The 14,633-nt window shown below is 40.7% G+C and overlaps 1 protein-coding gene across 8 annotated transcripts in view; it reads right to left on the reverse strand.

Annotated features, from left to right (window-relative positions):
- Positions 1-14,633, reverse strand: part of SAP130 (Sin3A associated protein 130) — a 74,426-nt gene that overhangs the window by 22,619 nt on the left and 37,174 nt on the right. For 4 of the 8 annotated variants that reach the window (XR_011486407.1, XM_070463966.1, XM_020886322.2 and 1 more), the window contains exons 13-15: positions 14,030-14,332; positions 13,050-13,227; positions 6,694-6,798 (exon numbers count right to left, since the gene is read on the reverse strand). Coding sequence is in view for 7 of the 8 variants with exons in the window: in XM_070463966.1 (XP_070320067.1) it covers positions 6,694-6,798; positions 13,050-13,227; positions 14,030-14,332 (586 nt within the window). In the remaining variant the exon portion in view is untranslated. The remainder of the gene's footprint in view (positions 1-6,693; positions 6,799-13,049; positions 13,228-14,029; positions 14,333-14,633) is intronic. The other 4 variants (XM_020886323.2, XM_070463967.1, XM_020886325.2 and 1 more) reach the window with 3 other exon arrangements.

Raw genomic sequence — 14,633 nt, forward strand, 5'->3', positions numbered from 1 at the left:
CAAGAAGGCAAACTAGTTGAGGTCTTATAAACAGCAGAAAATAGAAGAGAAGTGAAAGGCAAAGGAGAAAGGGAAAGATATACCCAACTGAATGCAGAGTTCCAGAGAATAGCAAGGAGAGATAAGAAAGCCTTAAGTGAACAATGCAAAGAAACAGAGGAAAACAATAGAATGGGAAAGACTAGAGATCTCTTCAAGAAAATTAGAGATATCAAGGGAACATTTCATATAAAGATGGGCACAACAAAGGACAGAAAGGCAAGGACCTAACAGAAGCAGAGGAGATTAAGAAGAGGTGGCACAAATAAACAGAAGAGCTATACAAAAAAGGCCTTTAAATGACCTGGATAACCATGATGATGTGACCACACTCCAGGCATCCTGGAGTGTGAAGTCAAGTGGGTCTTAGGAAGCATTACTATGAACAAAGCTAGTGGAGGTGATGAAATTTCAGCTGAGCTATTTCAAATCCTAAAAGATGATGCTGTTAAAAAGTGTTGCACTCAATATACCAGCAGATTTGGAAAACTCAGTAGTGGCCACAGGAAAAGATCAATTTTTATTCTAATCCCAAAGAAAGAAAATGCCCAAAATGTTCAAATCACTGTACAATTGCACTGATTTCACATGCTAGCAAAGTAATGCTCAAAATCCTTCAAGCTAGGCTTCAACAGCACATGAATCAAGAACTCCCAGATGTACAAGCTAGATTCAGAAAAGATAGAGATACCAGAGATCAAACTGGCAACATATGCTGGATCACAGAAAATGCAAGGGAATTCCAAAAAAAATGTACTTCTACTTCACTGACTAGGCTAAAGCCTCTGGCTGTGTGGATCACAACAAACTATGGAAAATTCTGAAAGAATACCAGACTACTTCACCTGTCCCCTGAGAAACCTGTTTGCAGGTCAAGAAGCAACAGTTAGAAATAGACATGGAACAACTGACTGGTTCAAATTTGGGAAATGAGTATATAAAGGATGTATAATGTCACCCTGCTACTTAATTTACAGGCAGAGTACATCGTGCAAAACGCTGGGTTGGATGAATACCAAGCTGGAATCAAGATCGCTGGGAGAAATACCTAGGACCTCAGATATGCAGATATTATCACTCCAATGGCAGAAAGTGAAGAAGAACTAAAGACCCTCTTGATGGAGGTGAAAGAAGAAAGTAAAAGAGCTGGCTTAACAATCAACATTCAAAACATTAAGATCATGGCATCAGGTCCCATCACTTCATGGCAAACAGACGGGGAGAAAGTGGAAATGGTGGCTCCAAAATTTTCTTGGGCTCCAAAATCACTGAGGACAGTGACTGCAGTCACGAAATTTAAAGACACTTGTTCCTTAGAAGGATAGTTATGACAAACCTAGACAGTGTATTAAAAAGCAAAGGCATCACTTTGCCGACAAAGGTCAATATAGTCAAAGCTATGGTTTTTCCAGTAGTTATGTGTGGATGTAAGAGTTGGACCATACAGAAGGCTGACACTGAAGAACTGATGTTTTCAAACTGTGGTGCTAGAGAAGACTCCTGAGAGTTCCTTGGACTGCAAGGAGATCAAACCAGTCAATCCTAAAGGAAATCAACCCTGAATATTCATTGGAGGGATTGGTGCTGAAGCTGAAAAGTTCCAATGCTTTGGCCACCTGATGCAAAGAGCTGACTCACTGGTAAAGACCCTGATGCTGGGAAAGATTGAAAGCAAAAAAGAGGCTAGCAGACAATGAAATGGTTAGATATAATCAACTAATCAACTAATGGTTAGATATAATCAACATGTCCAATCAACTCAATGGACATGAATCTGAACAAACTCTGTGAGATAGTGAAGGACAGGGAAGCCTGGAATGCTACATTCCATGGTGTTTCAAGAAGTCAGACAAGACTTAGCTACTGAACCAACAATACAATCATATATATTGATAATTGCCTTAGAGTAAATGGATTAAATGCACCAACCAAAAGACATAGACTGGTTGGATGAAAATAAAAACAAGACCCATGTAAGACCTAGGGACACTTACAGATTGAAATTAAGGAGATGGCAGAAAGTATTCCATACAAATGGATATCATAAAAAAGGTGGAGTAACAATATTTGTATCAGACAAAGTTTAAAACAAATATTGTTGTAAGAGAAAAAGAAGGACACTGCATAATGCTCAGGGGTTCAATCCAAGAAGACAATATAACAACTGTAAATATATATGCACTTAACATATGAACACCTGAGTATATAAGGCAAATACCAACAACCATAAAGGGATAAATAGACAGTAACACAACAATAGTGGGGTAGTTTAATACCCCACTTTCAACAATGGACAGATTATGTGGTAGAAAAGTAATAAAGAAACTAAGGCCTTAAATGACATGTTAGACCAGATGGACTTAACTAATGTTCACAGAGCATTCCAACCAAAAGCAGCACACTACACATTCTTCTCAAGTGCACACGTAACATTTTCCAGGATTGACCACTTGTTGGATCATAAGGTGAGCCTTGGTAAATTTATGAAAACGGAAGTCATATCAAACATCTTTTCTGATCACAATTCCTATGAAATCAGAAATAAAGTACAAGAAAAGAACTGTAACAAACACAAACGCATGGCAGCTGAACAACATGCAGCTAAACCACCAATGGGACCACGGAAGAAATTTAGAGAAAACAAAGTAACACTTAGAGACAAACGAAAATTAAAGCACAATGGTGCAAAACTTACAGGATGCAGCAAAAGCAGCTCTAAGAGAGATGATTATAGCAGTACAATGTTACCTCAAGAAACAAGAGTAATCTCAAATAAACTACATAACCTTACACCTAAAACTCCTAGAGAAAGAAGAACAACAAAATCTCCAGTTAGCAGAAGGAAAGAAATCATAAAGATCATAGCAGAAATAAATGAAATAGAGACAAAAAAACAATAGCAAAGATCAATGAAACTAAAAGCTGGTTCTTTGAAAAGATAAAATTGATAAACTTTTAGTCAGACTCATCAAGAAAAAAAGGGAGGACTCAAATCAATAAAATTAGAAATGAAAAAGGAGACATTACAACTGACTCCACAGAAATACCAAGAATCATGAGACTACTATGAGCAACAGTATGCCAACAAAATGGACAACCTGGAAGAGAAGGACAAGCCAATCAAAAGCAATGAAATTGAAATTGTGATTAAAAACCTCCCAATAGATGAAAGTTCAGGACCTGACTGCTTCACAGGCAAATTTAATCAAACATTTAGAGAAAAGTTAGCATTTATCCTTCTGAAACTGTTTCAAAAAACTGTAGAGGAAGGAACACTTCCAAACTCATTTGTGAGGTCACCATCACCCTGATACCAAGACCAGAAAGTGGGCAAAGACGGTACATATCTTAACATAATAAAGGCCTTATACGACAAACTTACAGCTAGAGTCATATTCAGCAGTGAAAAGCTGAAAGCGTTCCCTCTAAAACCAGGAATAAGACAAGGATTCTACTCTCACCTCTTTTATTCAACATAATTTTGGGAGTCTTAGCTACAGCAAACAGGAAAGAAAAAGAAGTAAAGGGAATCTAAACTGGAAAATGTGTTAGTCACTCAGTCATGCCCGACTCTTTGCGACCCCATGGACTGCAGCCCACCAGGCTCCTCTGTCCATGAGATTTTCCAGGCAAGGATACTGGAGTGGGTTTCCATAAACTGGCAAAGAATTTGTTAAACTGTCACTGTTGACAAAATGACAGGATACTAGACACAGAAGATCCTAAAGATGCTACCAAAAAACTACTAGAACTCATCAATGAATCTGGTAAAGTTGCAGGTTACAAAATTAACACGAAGCAATCTGCTCCATTTCTATACACTAACAACAAAAGATTAGAAAGAGAAAATTCAGGAAACAATGCCATTTACCACCACATCAAAAAGAACGAAATACCTATCAATAAACCTATCTAAGGAAACAAAAGACCTGTACTCTGAAAACTATAAGATGCTGATGAAAGAAATTGAAGAAGACATAAACAGATGGAAAGATATACCATGTTTGTGGATTGGAAGAATCAATATTGTCAAAATGACTGAACTACTCTAGGTAATCTACAGATTTGATGCAATCCCTATCAAATTACCAATGGCATTTTTCATAGAACTAGAACAAAAATCTCAATATTTGTTTGGAGACACAAAAGGCCCCGAATAGCCAAAGCAATCTTGAGAAAGAAAATGGGAGCTGGAGGAATCAGACTCCCTGACTTCAGATTATACTACAAAAGTACAGTCATCCAAACAGCATGGCTCTGGCACAAAAACAGAATTACAGATCAACGGATCAGGACAGAAACCCAAAAATAAGCCCATGCACCTGTGGTCAATTAATCTATGACAAAGGAGGCAAGACTACACAATGCTGGAAAGACAGTCTCTTCAACAAATGGTGCTGGGAAAACTGGACAGCTACATACATGTAAAAAAATGAAATTAGATCATTCCTTAACTCCATACACAAAAATAAGCTCAAAATGGATTAAAGACCTAAATGGGAGACTGTGCACTATAAAACTCCTAGAGGAAAACATAGGCAGAACACTCTGACATAAATCACAGCATATCTTTTTGATCTGTCTCCCACAGTAATGGAAATAAAAACAAAAATAAACAAATGGGACCTACTTAAACTCAAAAGCTTTTGCACAGCAAAGGAAACAACAAACAAAATGAAAAGACAACCCTCAGACTGGGAGAAAATATTTGCAAATGATGTGACTAATAAACCAAAAAATTTACTAACAGCTCAAAACCCCACCAGCCTAAATACACATTTCTCCAAAGAGAAATCTTGATCTGCACTTGCACAGATAAAGATGCTACTGTGAAATGTGCACAAAGATTCCCAGGATTAGTTAAGGTAGATAAGCTGTCCCTGTAAGAGATACCGGCAAAAACCTCACATTAAAGGAACTCTTGGAGAAAATTTACAATATTGAAAATACAAAAGATAAAATGTCAGGGCAGATCCAAATTTAGAAAGCAATATGACAATTCACTAAAACATAGAAGTACTCTTGCTCTGTATCACAAGTTATATAATGTGAATAAGGCAAGCACTGTTCCAACTACAGTTGTCCCTTGGTACTCATCCCCTAGGGGACACAAAAATCCAGATACCAAACCTGTGGATGCCTGTCATGTGTTAACACCCTTGGACGCAGAGGGTGAACTCTTGATGAGTTTTTAGAAAGAAATAAAACATTTTAATCCTCAGTGCTTCTGATGTTCCAATCACAGTGTACTGAGTAAACTTTAGTTTTACTATTTTTTTTCCATTTCCCTATATATTACGGGCTTCTCTGGTGGCTCAGATGGTAAAAAAGCTGCCTGCAATGAAAGAGACTTGGGTTTGATCTCTACGCCAGGGAGATTCCCTGAAGAAATAGGAAGAGCATTTTTAATAGTTTCACAAATGTTTTTAAGGTCACAGAAAAATTATAAATAACCATGTACAGTTTCTGATTACACAGCTATTTGTACATTTTTGCACTAATGTACAAAGTGGTGACTGCAAGTACTCCTACATCAAAGTCCAGGTCCCTGCTCTTTCCTCTGCCCAACAGTCTTACATCAGAGAACATATGGCTCTTAAAACCTCTGCTCAAAGAAGCCTTTCTGTAAGTCATCACCCCTTCTCCCATCACTTATATTCCTTTTACACTGGTTTCTTTTTCTTCACATATTTATTATTTCTCTACATTCACTAGACAGTAAGCTTAAGGAGAATGGACCCTTTGTTTCAGTCACTTTTATTTCCCTGGATTCTGAAATGATTTAGTACACACATGGCATTCATAATTTCTTGAACGAAGTTTTATGAAGAAGTAGATCTAAATATATTAGCACAGTAATCTACTATTAATGTAAGCAAAACATGCCATATAATAAACAATCAATAAAATCTTACTTTTAAGAACTTATCAGCCTATCTACACATGTATGTGGAAAAGGATGTAGAAAGACACTTAACAAAACTTTAACCAATTAATATTACTCTGGGGTTGCTCTCCAGGTGGCTCAGTGTTAAAGACTCTGCCTCCCAATGCAGGAGATGCAGGTTCAATCCCTGGGATGGGAAGATCCCCTGGAGAAGGAAATGGCAACACACTCCAGTATTCCTGCCTGGAAAATCCCATGGACAGAGGAACCTGGCAGGCTATACAGTCCATGGGGTTGCAAAGACTTAGAGACTAAAACAGTAACAAATTACTCTGGGGAGTGGGACTAGAGAGGTGAGTGTAGAATGGGACAAAGATTTTTACTTTATATTTAATTTTTATAGTCTCATTTTCTTTTCCAAAATACTACTTTTAGAATTAAGAAGATAAATAAAATAGCATGAATTAACTATTGTCATAATGCCATTTTTGATAGCAATGCCAGGAATGCCATTGTGATAGCAACCCAGGAACTGGGTGTTTACTATGAGGCAGGCTCTATTCTAAGTGCTATGAATACACAGGAATCCTATGAGGAAGATATTATAAGTATGCCCATTTCATAAATAAGGAAATTAAGGACCAGAGAGGTTGAGAAGTGAGTCCAGATCACACAGCTTAGAAAATGGGTTTTTTAGATGCACACAGACAAATTATGTGAAGTTGAAACATGTTACTAGACTTTCCTGTCCTCAATTATGTGCTCACCCTGCAGGCCTGGGCGACCCAGACGTACTCCGCACAGAGCTCTCCACGCGAGGGCTGGCCACGTCAGGAGGCTGAGGGGGAATGAGGGTTTTCCGAACTGCCATTCTAGAAGAGACAAGAGACACGACCGGAATACAAGCGTCTGCGGGCATTCGAAGGGTAAGAACTACACATCCACTACATGGGTCTATCGTAAAATTAAAGCACTGTGTTGTCAGGTGCTTTTTAATGGATTTAAAAGTTCTCTCAATGTAATAAAGGCACATTATTTAGAAAGTCAAATAGTACTAAAGAGCTTTTAATAAAACACAGCAGATCTCTTTCCTTCATCACCGTCCTTCATCACTTCCTGCCTGTCTCTCTTCAGGAGGTAACTATTTTGACCCTCACCTGCTTCTTCTACTTTCTACCTACACATTTCCTTTGTACTTAAAATTTAAATTCATTTAGTATTCACAATCATTATTACACCTATGTATTCATATTGACTAAGCAAGTTAATGGAAGCTGAGTGAAAAAAGTAGATTAAGGTAGCTAGTGATCCAATGTGTCGTGTAGTAGAGAGGCCACATGCGGCTCAGACAAGAGCTGAGTGATGTGGAAGTCATAAATGATCCTGATGTGCAGTTTTGGCAGAGTGGTAGAAGCAAATGCTAGAAGAGAAGTGGTTTGAGAGAAAACATCTAGAATGAGAACATACCATTCTGCAATGCAGTGAATTCAGATACTGATCATGAAGGATGTTAATACCTCAAAAAAGGGTGACACCAGACAGTGTATTTCTCCTGGTGTAACACTAAGACCAGGCTTCCCAGGTGGCCAGTGATGAAGAGACACCTGCCAGTGCGGGTGTGTGGGTTTGATCCCTGGGTCGGGAAGGCCCTTTGGAGGAGGAAATGGCAACCTACTCCAGTCTTTCTGCCTAGGAAATTCCAAGGACAGAGGAGCCTGGGGGGCAGCAGTCCATTGGGTCACAAGTAACAGTTGGATGCCACTTAGCAACTAACAACGGAACACTAAACTGCCAACTTATGAAGGAATTTTGCTGAAAGGGGGAAACCCCAAGCCTTTAGATTAAAGTAACAACTTGGAAAATGTGGAGGAGAGAATAAGTAAAACTAGGCTATGGGAGAGGTGGGCATGGACTGTGTTCCCTAAAATGATCCACTGGAGTCCCAATTCTTGGTGTTTGTGAATGTAAAAAAATAGGGTCTTTGCAAATGTAACTAAGTTAAGGATCTTGAGATAAGATCATTCTAGATTTAGAGTCTCTTAGAAAAAACCCTGATGCTGGGTAAGACGGTAGGTAAAAGGAGAAGGGGGAACAGAGGATGAGATGGTTAGATGGCATCATCAACTCAATGGACATGAATCTGAGCAAACTCCGGGAGACAGTGGATGACAGAGGAGTCTTGCGTGCTGCAGTCCACAGGGTCACAAAGAGTAGGATACAACTTGGCAACTGAACAACAACAAAAAAGTTTTAGGGTAGGTCCTAAATCCAAAGACTGACAACAGAAAGGAGATGGAGATGTGAGACAGACAGAGGCAAGGGCATGTGAATATGGAAACAGAAACTGGAGTGATGCATCCACAGACAAAGCAACTCCAAGGACTGCCAACTGCCACCAGATGCTGGGAAAGAGGCACAGAGTAGATTTTTCCCAAGAAGGAACCAACCAACATGTTGATATCAGACTTCTAGTCATCACAACTGTGAGAATAAACTTGTGTTGTTTCAAACCACAAAACTTGTGATAATTTGTTATAGCAGCCCTAAGGAAACTAACACAATGGGGATATAACTGACAAATTCAGGGAAAGAGATGGTGGGGGAAAGGGAGTGGATAGGCATACATATAAAACATGGACTAAGTTAATAACTGAAGTTGGATTATGGGAATAAATTCTTATGTTCAAATTTGTATTATGTTTAAACTTTCCACAAAAAAAATAAAAAAGCAAGACCAACTCCACTCCCACCCCAGAAAACAAACAATCCCCCCAAACCCATAAAGAGATATACTATAAACGCACAGAATGACCAAACTTACGAAGAGTGCCAAATAACAGGTGTTGGTGATGACAAGGGCAATGATTCCACTGCTAGTGACAGTGCAAATGGGTGTAACACCTGAACAAACTGCTGGCATTATATGCTAGAGCTGAACATGAGCACAGACTACATCCCAGCAAATCCCTTCTGGGGTACTACATTTATGGACATATCAAAGGTGATGTAGAAAGATGTTGGGATAACATTACAGCCCCAAACTGGGAAAAACCTGAAGATCCATGGAAAAATGATGCCATTCTTATATAAGGATATTGTAAACAACTGAAAAGTTACAATCACAGGTAGTAACATGGATGAATTGTCCAAAACCAAGTGAAAGATGCCTGAGTCACAAAAAGTATATATGATTCTATGGGAACTCAAAAAGAGGCAAAAGAGGGTAAGAAAAACTGGTTAGTAACCTTTGGGAGGAAGTACTGGCAATCACACAGATGTACATTGGGTTCCCTTTGTGCTAACTCATTACACTGTATATATACATTATCTGCACAGCTTTCTATACATCAGTGAAAATGCTGAAAGAGAAAGAAAGAGACTGGAAGAAGTAGTGCTAGCAAATAGAGACAACTCCTTTATTTTCATTGCAAACAGGAGAAATAAAATGGGGGGGAGAATGGAAGAAAGTGGCTTAATGGAAGAATTTTTTTTTTTTAAGATGGAAGAACTGACAGCAAGATTATACTTTTTATGTGAATAACCCACTTGTAAGAAAAAACTGATGAAGAAGGACAGAGAGAGGAAGAGCTGGAGCTGGAGTAGGTGAGGAAGGCTGTGATCAGAGCTCTGAAGAGGTACCCCTGGAGCTCACCTGTACTGGGAAACGGAGGTGGGCAGGGAAAAGAGGCTGGCAGGTAAGATGTGACAGCTAGTCTGTGAAGTTCTCTGCTGCTTGTTGCCATTTTCTCAAGAAAGTAGGTGGCACTTTCATTAGCTACTAGTGAATGTGGGAAGAAGCTGTGGAAGCCTGGAAAAGAACAGAGGTACCTGGTTGTCTGGAAGGGTGGTGGAAGAAAGCAGAGAGCACTGGCCCACCATGAGATCCCAGTGGAGGTGTGTGAGGTTAAGCAGGACCAGGCAGTGTGGTGCTCCCTAACACACTGCCACACATATGCAGGCAGCTTAACACAAATTAGGATTTAACTCTGGTTTTGACAAAGCGAAGAGGAGGGTAAGGAACCTGAGGATGGATGCAAGGAAATGATCGCAATGGAACCACAGACTCTGAACCAGGGAGAGCAGACAAAGATATCAGGAAAGGCAGTTAGAAGAGTGAAAAGGTGGTTAAGGACCAAGAGACTGCAGGCTTCTTAGCTGAGTCTTGTTGAGTCACAGTTCTGCTGCCAGGGATGTGGAAGGAGGCAGGCTGTGGGCCACTGGGGTACAGAAAACACTGTTCAACTTCTGAGCCAAGGAATGCCTGTGCCCCTGGGGGTGCTCTGCTAAGGGAGGGTGGATGCAAGGGACACATTCAAGCAACTGAGAGGCCACAGAGCTGGGAAACATCAAATTTCTCTTTACGTTAAAGATAGTACGACAACCAGACACTATGTGCCTTCTGCAGGACACACAATCTCTAAATCAAACCTGATTCTGTCCCAACAAGGTGGCTGCCAGTCACATGGGGCCACTAAACACGTGAAAGGCAGGAAATGCAAGTGACCAGCAGGACTTTTAAGAATGTTTCATTAGGGGCTTCTCTGGTGGCTCAGACGGTAAAGAATGTTTCACTGAAGTTAATTTGAATTTAAAAACTGGTATTTGACTAGAACAGTCAAATTCGCAGAGTTAGAAAGTACACTGGTAATGCCAGGGGCCAGGAGGTGAAGGGACTGTAAGGGTGAAGGGACAGGGGAGACAGGGAGTTAGTATTTAATGGAGCCAGAGCTTCAGTTTAAGAAGGTGAAAAATTTGGGAGATGGATGATGGTGAGAGTTGCACAACAATGTGAATGTACTTAGTGCCACTGAACTGTACAGTTAAATATGGTTAAAATAGTATGTTTTATATTATGTGACTTTTACCACAATAAAAAAACATTTAAAAAACATAAACAATAAAAACTTGTATTTGATTCAGTTATTGGAAAACTTTTCACTGTGTCTGGATGAACCTGGTTATGTGAAACTACTTTTTCAATAGCAAACTTTATGAAATTTAAATACAGACCAGAAAGCAGATCTGCTGTTGAGAAGAGTGGACTCAAAGTGGCAATGAGGTGCCAAGAGGACAGCCACCCCATCTCCGGGCACAGTGACAGGAAGGGATGGGGAGGAAGAGATAGCCACCACTCTGGGGAGAGTCGAGGAAAAGGCCATTGAGACCCCAGAGAAAAGCCAGGATCCAATTAGAGCAAGAAGCCATGCTCAGAGAAGTCAGGCCACAGAGGACTTGGATGGTACAGGCGGTCACGGAAGGCGCAGCAGAGGGCCTTTGGAGACGACAGAGCAAGGGGGAGAGGCAGACCTCGCTGCGTCCCGTGCTGTGAAGTTTCTAAACATTTTATCTTGGTGCCAGTGTGTGTCCATTGCACATACTGTGCCAAGCATTTTGTGGTTTGTTAAATCAGGAAACTGTTACTCTTCAGTTTTGGTAATTTACTATGATCCCTCTTCTTCCGAGGCAGGATTCTCCTGAACTGGTACTTTAATTTTTTGATATATTCTTCCCTTTTGTCTTTTCGCTCTACTGAGAGATTTCCTCAGTTTTACCTTTCAACTCCTGTATTGAGTTTTCAATTTCTGCTCTAACACTTTTAACTTCAGGACACACTCTTGTTCTCTGACTGTTCCCTTTGAGAAGCATGGCCTTCTTGTTTGATGGATGCAGTTTTCTTTTGTCCTTTGAAGATGTCACTGACGGTGTATGTCTCTGTTCGTGCTTTTTTAGGTTTTGTTTTTAGTTTATTCTCTTTGCCTAGCCTTTGCATCTTCCAAACTGCCTTTTTCAGTGGCTTCTACCTTGTATTGTTAGAATCCCCATCAGGCACCTGATATGCTGGGCTGCATGCTCATGATGGAGGAGGACTAAAAAGCTGATGGGATGCTCTGAGCTTGCGGCAGGGTTTGTCTACCTTAAGGGTGATCTGATCCCTGTCTGAAGGGTCCTTAAACCCTTAGTGTAGGTATTTTTAGATCTTTCCCATCAGGCTGATGGACCCTGGAAGGAGAGTAGAGTCCTCTTCTCAGTTTCTCTTTAACTGCCAGGGTTGTGTCAGCCAAGTGGGAGAAGTGGACAGGCAGTCTCAACACACCATGTCAGCTAGGTCATTAATCTGCTTCTGGTGCAGTACCATGTCCTCTGTTGTGCTGGCCGATCTAGTGGGCCATCTGCAGAGTTTGCTGGGGCTGGGGAGGAGTGGCCGTGCAAATCCACTGTGTGGGCAGAGAAGGCAGGGCTCTAACCACTTTCCAGACAGATTTCAGCCCAGCTTCCTTGTAGCCTCAGTTCTTCCTGTTTCTGGTTCTTTTGAAGATTTACAACTTAAATGAGGATGGCTCTCAACTGTCCTCTGCAGACTTACATCCACATTCTCACCGCTCAGGGAGTGAGGGAGAGCTTGCCTATCTGCCTTCTCGCCTCAAAGTCTTGCTGCTGTTGAGTCTTCTCCTATTCTCCCCAGCCCTGTGTATTTATGATCTTTCAAAAAAGCCTCTTTACTAAAAGTTCTGTAGGGTTTTGACAGGAGGAGAAATTAAGAAGAGCATGTTCAATCTGCCATCTTTATTACAAGCTCTGCCTTGCATTTTCCTTGATAAGGTTACTTTATCATGAACCGACTTAGTATTAAAAGAAAGAGACCTGGATCTCTGTTTCACAGCAGAGCCTATGACCTATGACCCACCAACTCAGAAGTTTATGTGACAACACGGAACACTATCTGCTACTAAATATGACCCTTAATACACTTGGAAAACGGTTTGCCTGAAGCAACAATTCATTTAGGATAACGAGGGAAAAACAGACAGCACACATTACTGTGCCTATCTAGATAAGCCTGAAAAATTCAGTACAAGCTAGGGGTTCCAGCATTAAACTCTCAGAACCAGAGAGAAGTCTCAAAGTAATTAATATGCAACATATGTTTACAAACTGACACCCAACTGAATCCTGGATTCTTACCATCTTACAGTCTGAACTCAGCAAGGCTCTACTGAACAACCTGGTCGGCAAGTTATTTTGGCAGAAATCGAGTTTGCTACAGCACTGGATTAGTGCCTACTGTTTATACCGATGATATCCAGAACTAGAGGTGTCACTTGACACTTCTGGGTCGACTCACCCATCTGTGGCAGGTTTCTTTCGGAGTATACTTGGCCGTGGGGACGAGCCCTGGGCTGGAGCGTTGGTGCTCACACTCTGGCTGTGAGTCTGCACCACGGTTGTTGCCGCCGGAGCAGCACTGAATGGGTTGCTGATAGGGTTGGCTACAATGGTGGCTCCATCCGCCAGCACCACTGCTAGAGGACATGGAGGGGGCAGGAAAGAGCAATAAAAAGGAGACAGAAGTAACATTACTAAAATGTTATATAAGACAAAGAACAACGATTAGACTACCACACTTAAGAGTACCCATGTTAGGACTTTCCAATTTCAAGAAGAGGAATAAGAACAAAAGCAGATGGCAAAATGGGAGAAGTTATAAAGCCTACTGATCAAAAACTACTTTTCTTTGCTCTACAATCATGATTACTAATAAATAAGATAGATAAAGTACACACCATACTTCAAGAAATGTTCTCCTACAGACTTTTTGTAAGATATCACTGCTTCTCAATTCCTAATAATGGTACTAACATTCCAGTCTATCTTAACTTTATGCTTTACAAACAACTCCAAAAAAAATTTTAGGAAATTCCTTGGCTGTTTATAGGTTAGGACTCTACACTTCTAATGCTAGGGCCTGAATTCAACCCCTGGTTGGAGAACTAGATCCCACAAGCTACACAGTGAGCCAAAAAAATTAAAATGAAAAAGAAAATCCTAAAATGGACTGTAAACACTACCCTTCTAAGGGTGAATATACTCTCTCAACTAAGCTCTTCTGGCACACTGCTCCCCCTGTGCAAACGTGCATTAAGCTATTTACATATGTGGTTTCTAATGCTTACCACGATCCTGACAGGTAAGTTCTAAGCAACTCATGTTCCAAAGAGCAAACTAAGGTTTACTGAGGTTACTTGAGACCACAAAGCCAGCAAGTGGCAGAACCTATGTATCTCTTCTTTCCAGACCAAATTCCATGTAGACAGTTAAAATTACCTGAAGTCTTCCCTTCGGGCTGAGGCTGCTGAGTCCCTATTGGTGCGGGCTGAAGTCCCTGGGTGCTGATGGGGGCTGCTGAGTGAATTCCCTGTGTGCCGATTGGGGCGGGCTGGATCCCCGGGGTGCCGATGGGGGCGGGCTGGATCCCCTGTGTACTGATGGGGGCTGGCTGGATCCCTTGGATGTGCCGAGCGTGAGATGCATCCACTGTCATCAACTGCATGGGGTTCAGGTGGACTGTGGATGCCACCCCTACTCCAGTCTGAGCTGTGATGGCAGAGTTTGGAGCCTGAGCTGAAACTAAAAATGATGCAGAAAGTGACAAGAATGTTAGCTCTGATTAGATACAGTCCACCTAAGGAGAAAAACACTCAAATCAGAACAATTTTTCCACATTCAAGATCTAAACTCTCAATTTTTTAAAAAAAGTGCTATATAACTCTCTAAACATTGACATTTTCTCCACCTTACTTTCTACTAATTTGAGATAATCTTTCTGCAGAAACAGCATTAAAATGAGAAAAAAGCAATCATTTATTAAAAGCCAAATGTAAGCCAGGCAACTATGCAAATAATTAATACAAACTTCTGAGATACATCC

The sequence above is a fragment of the Odocoileus virginianus genome, unplaced genomic scaffold (genome assembly GCF_023699985.2).
Source record: "Odocoileus virginianus isolate 20LAN1187 ecotype Illinois unplaced genomic scaffold, Ovbor_1.2 Unplaced_Contig_10, whole genome shotgun sequence".
Classification (NCBI taxonomy): Eukaryota; Metazoa; Chordata; class Mammalia; order Artiodactyla; family Cervidae; genus Odocoileus; species Odocoileus virginianus.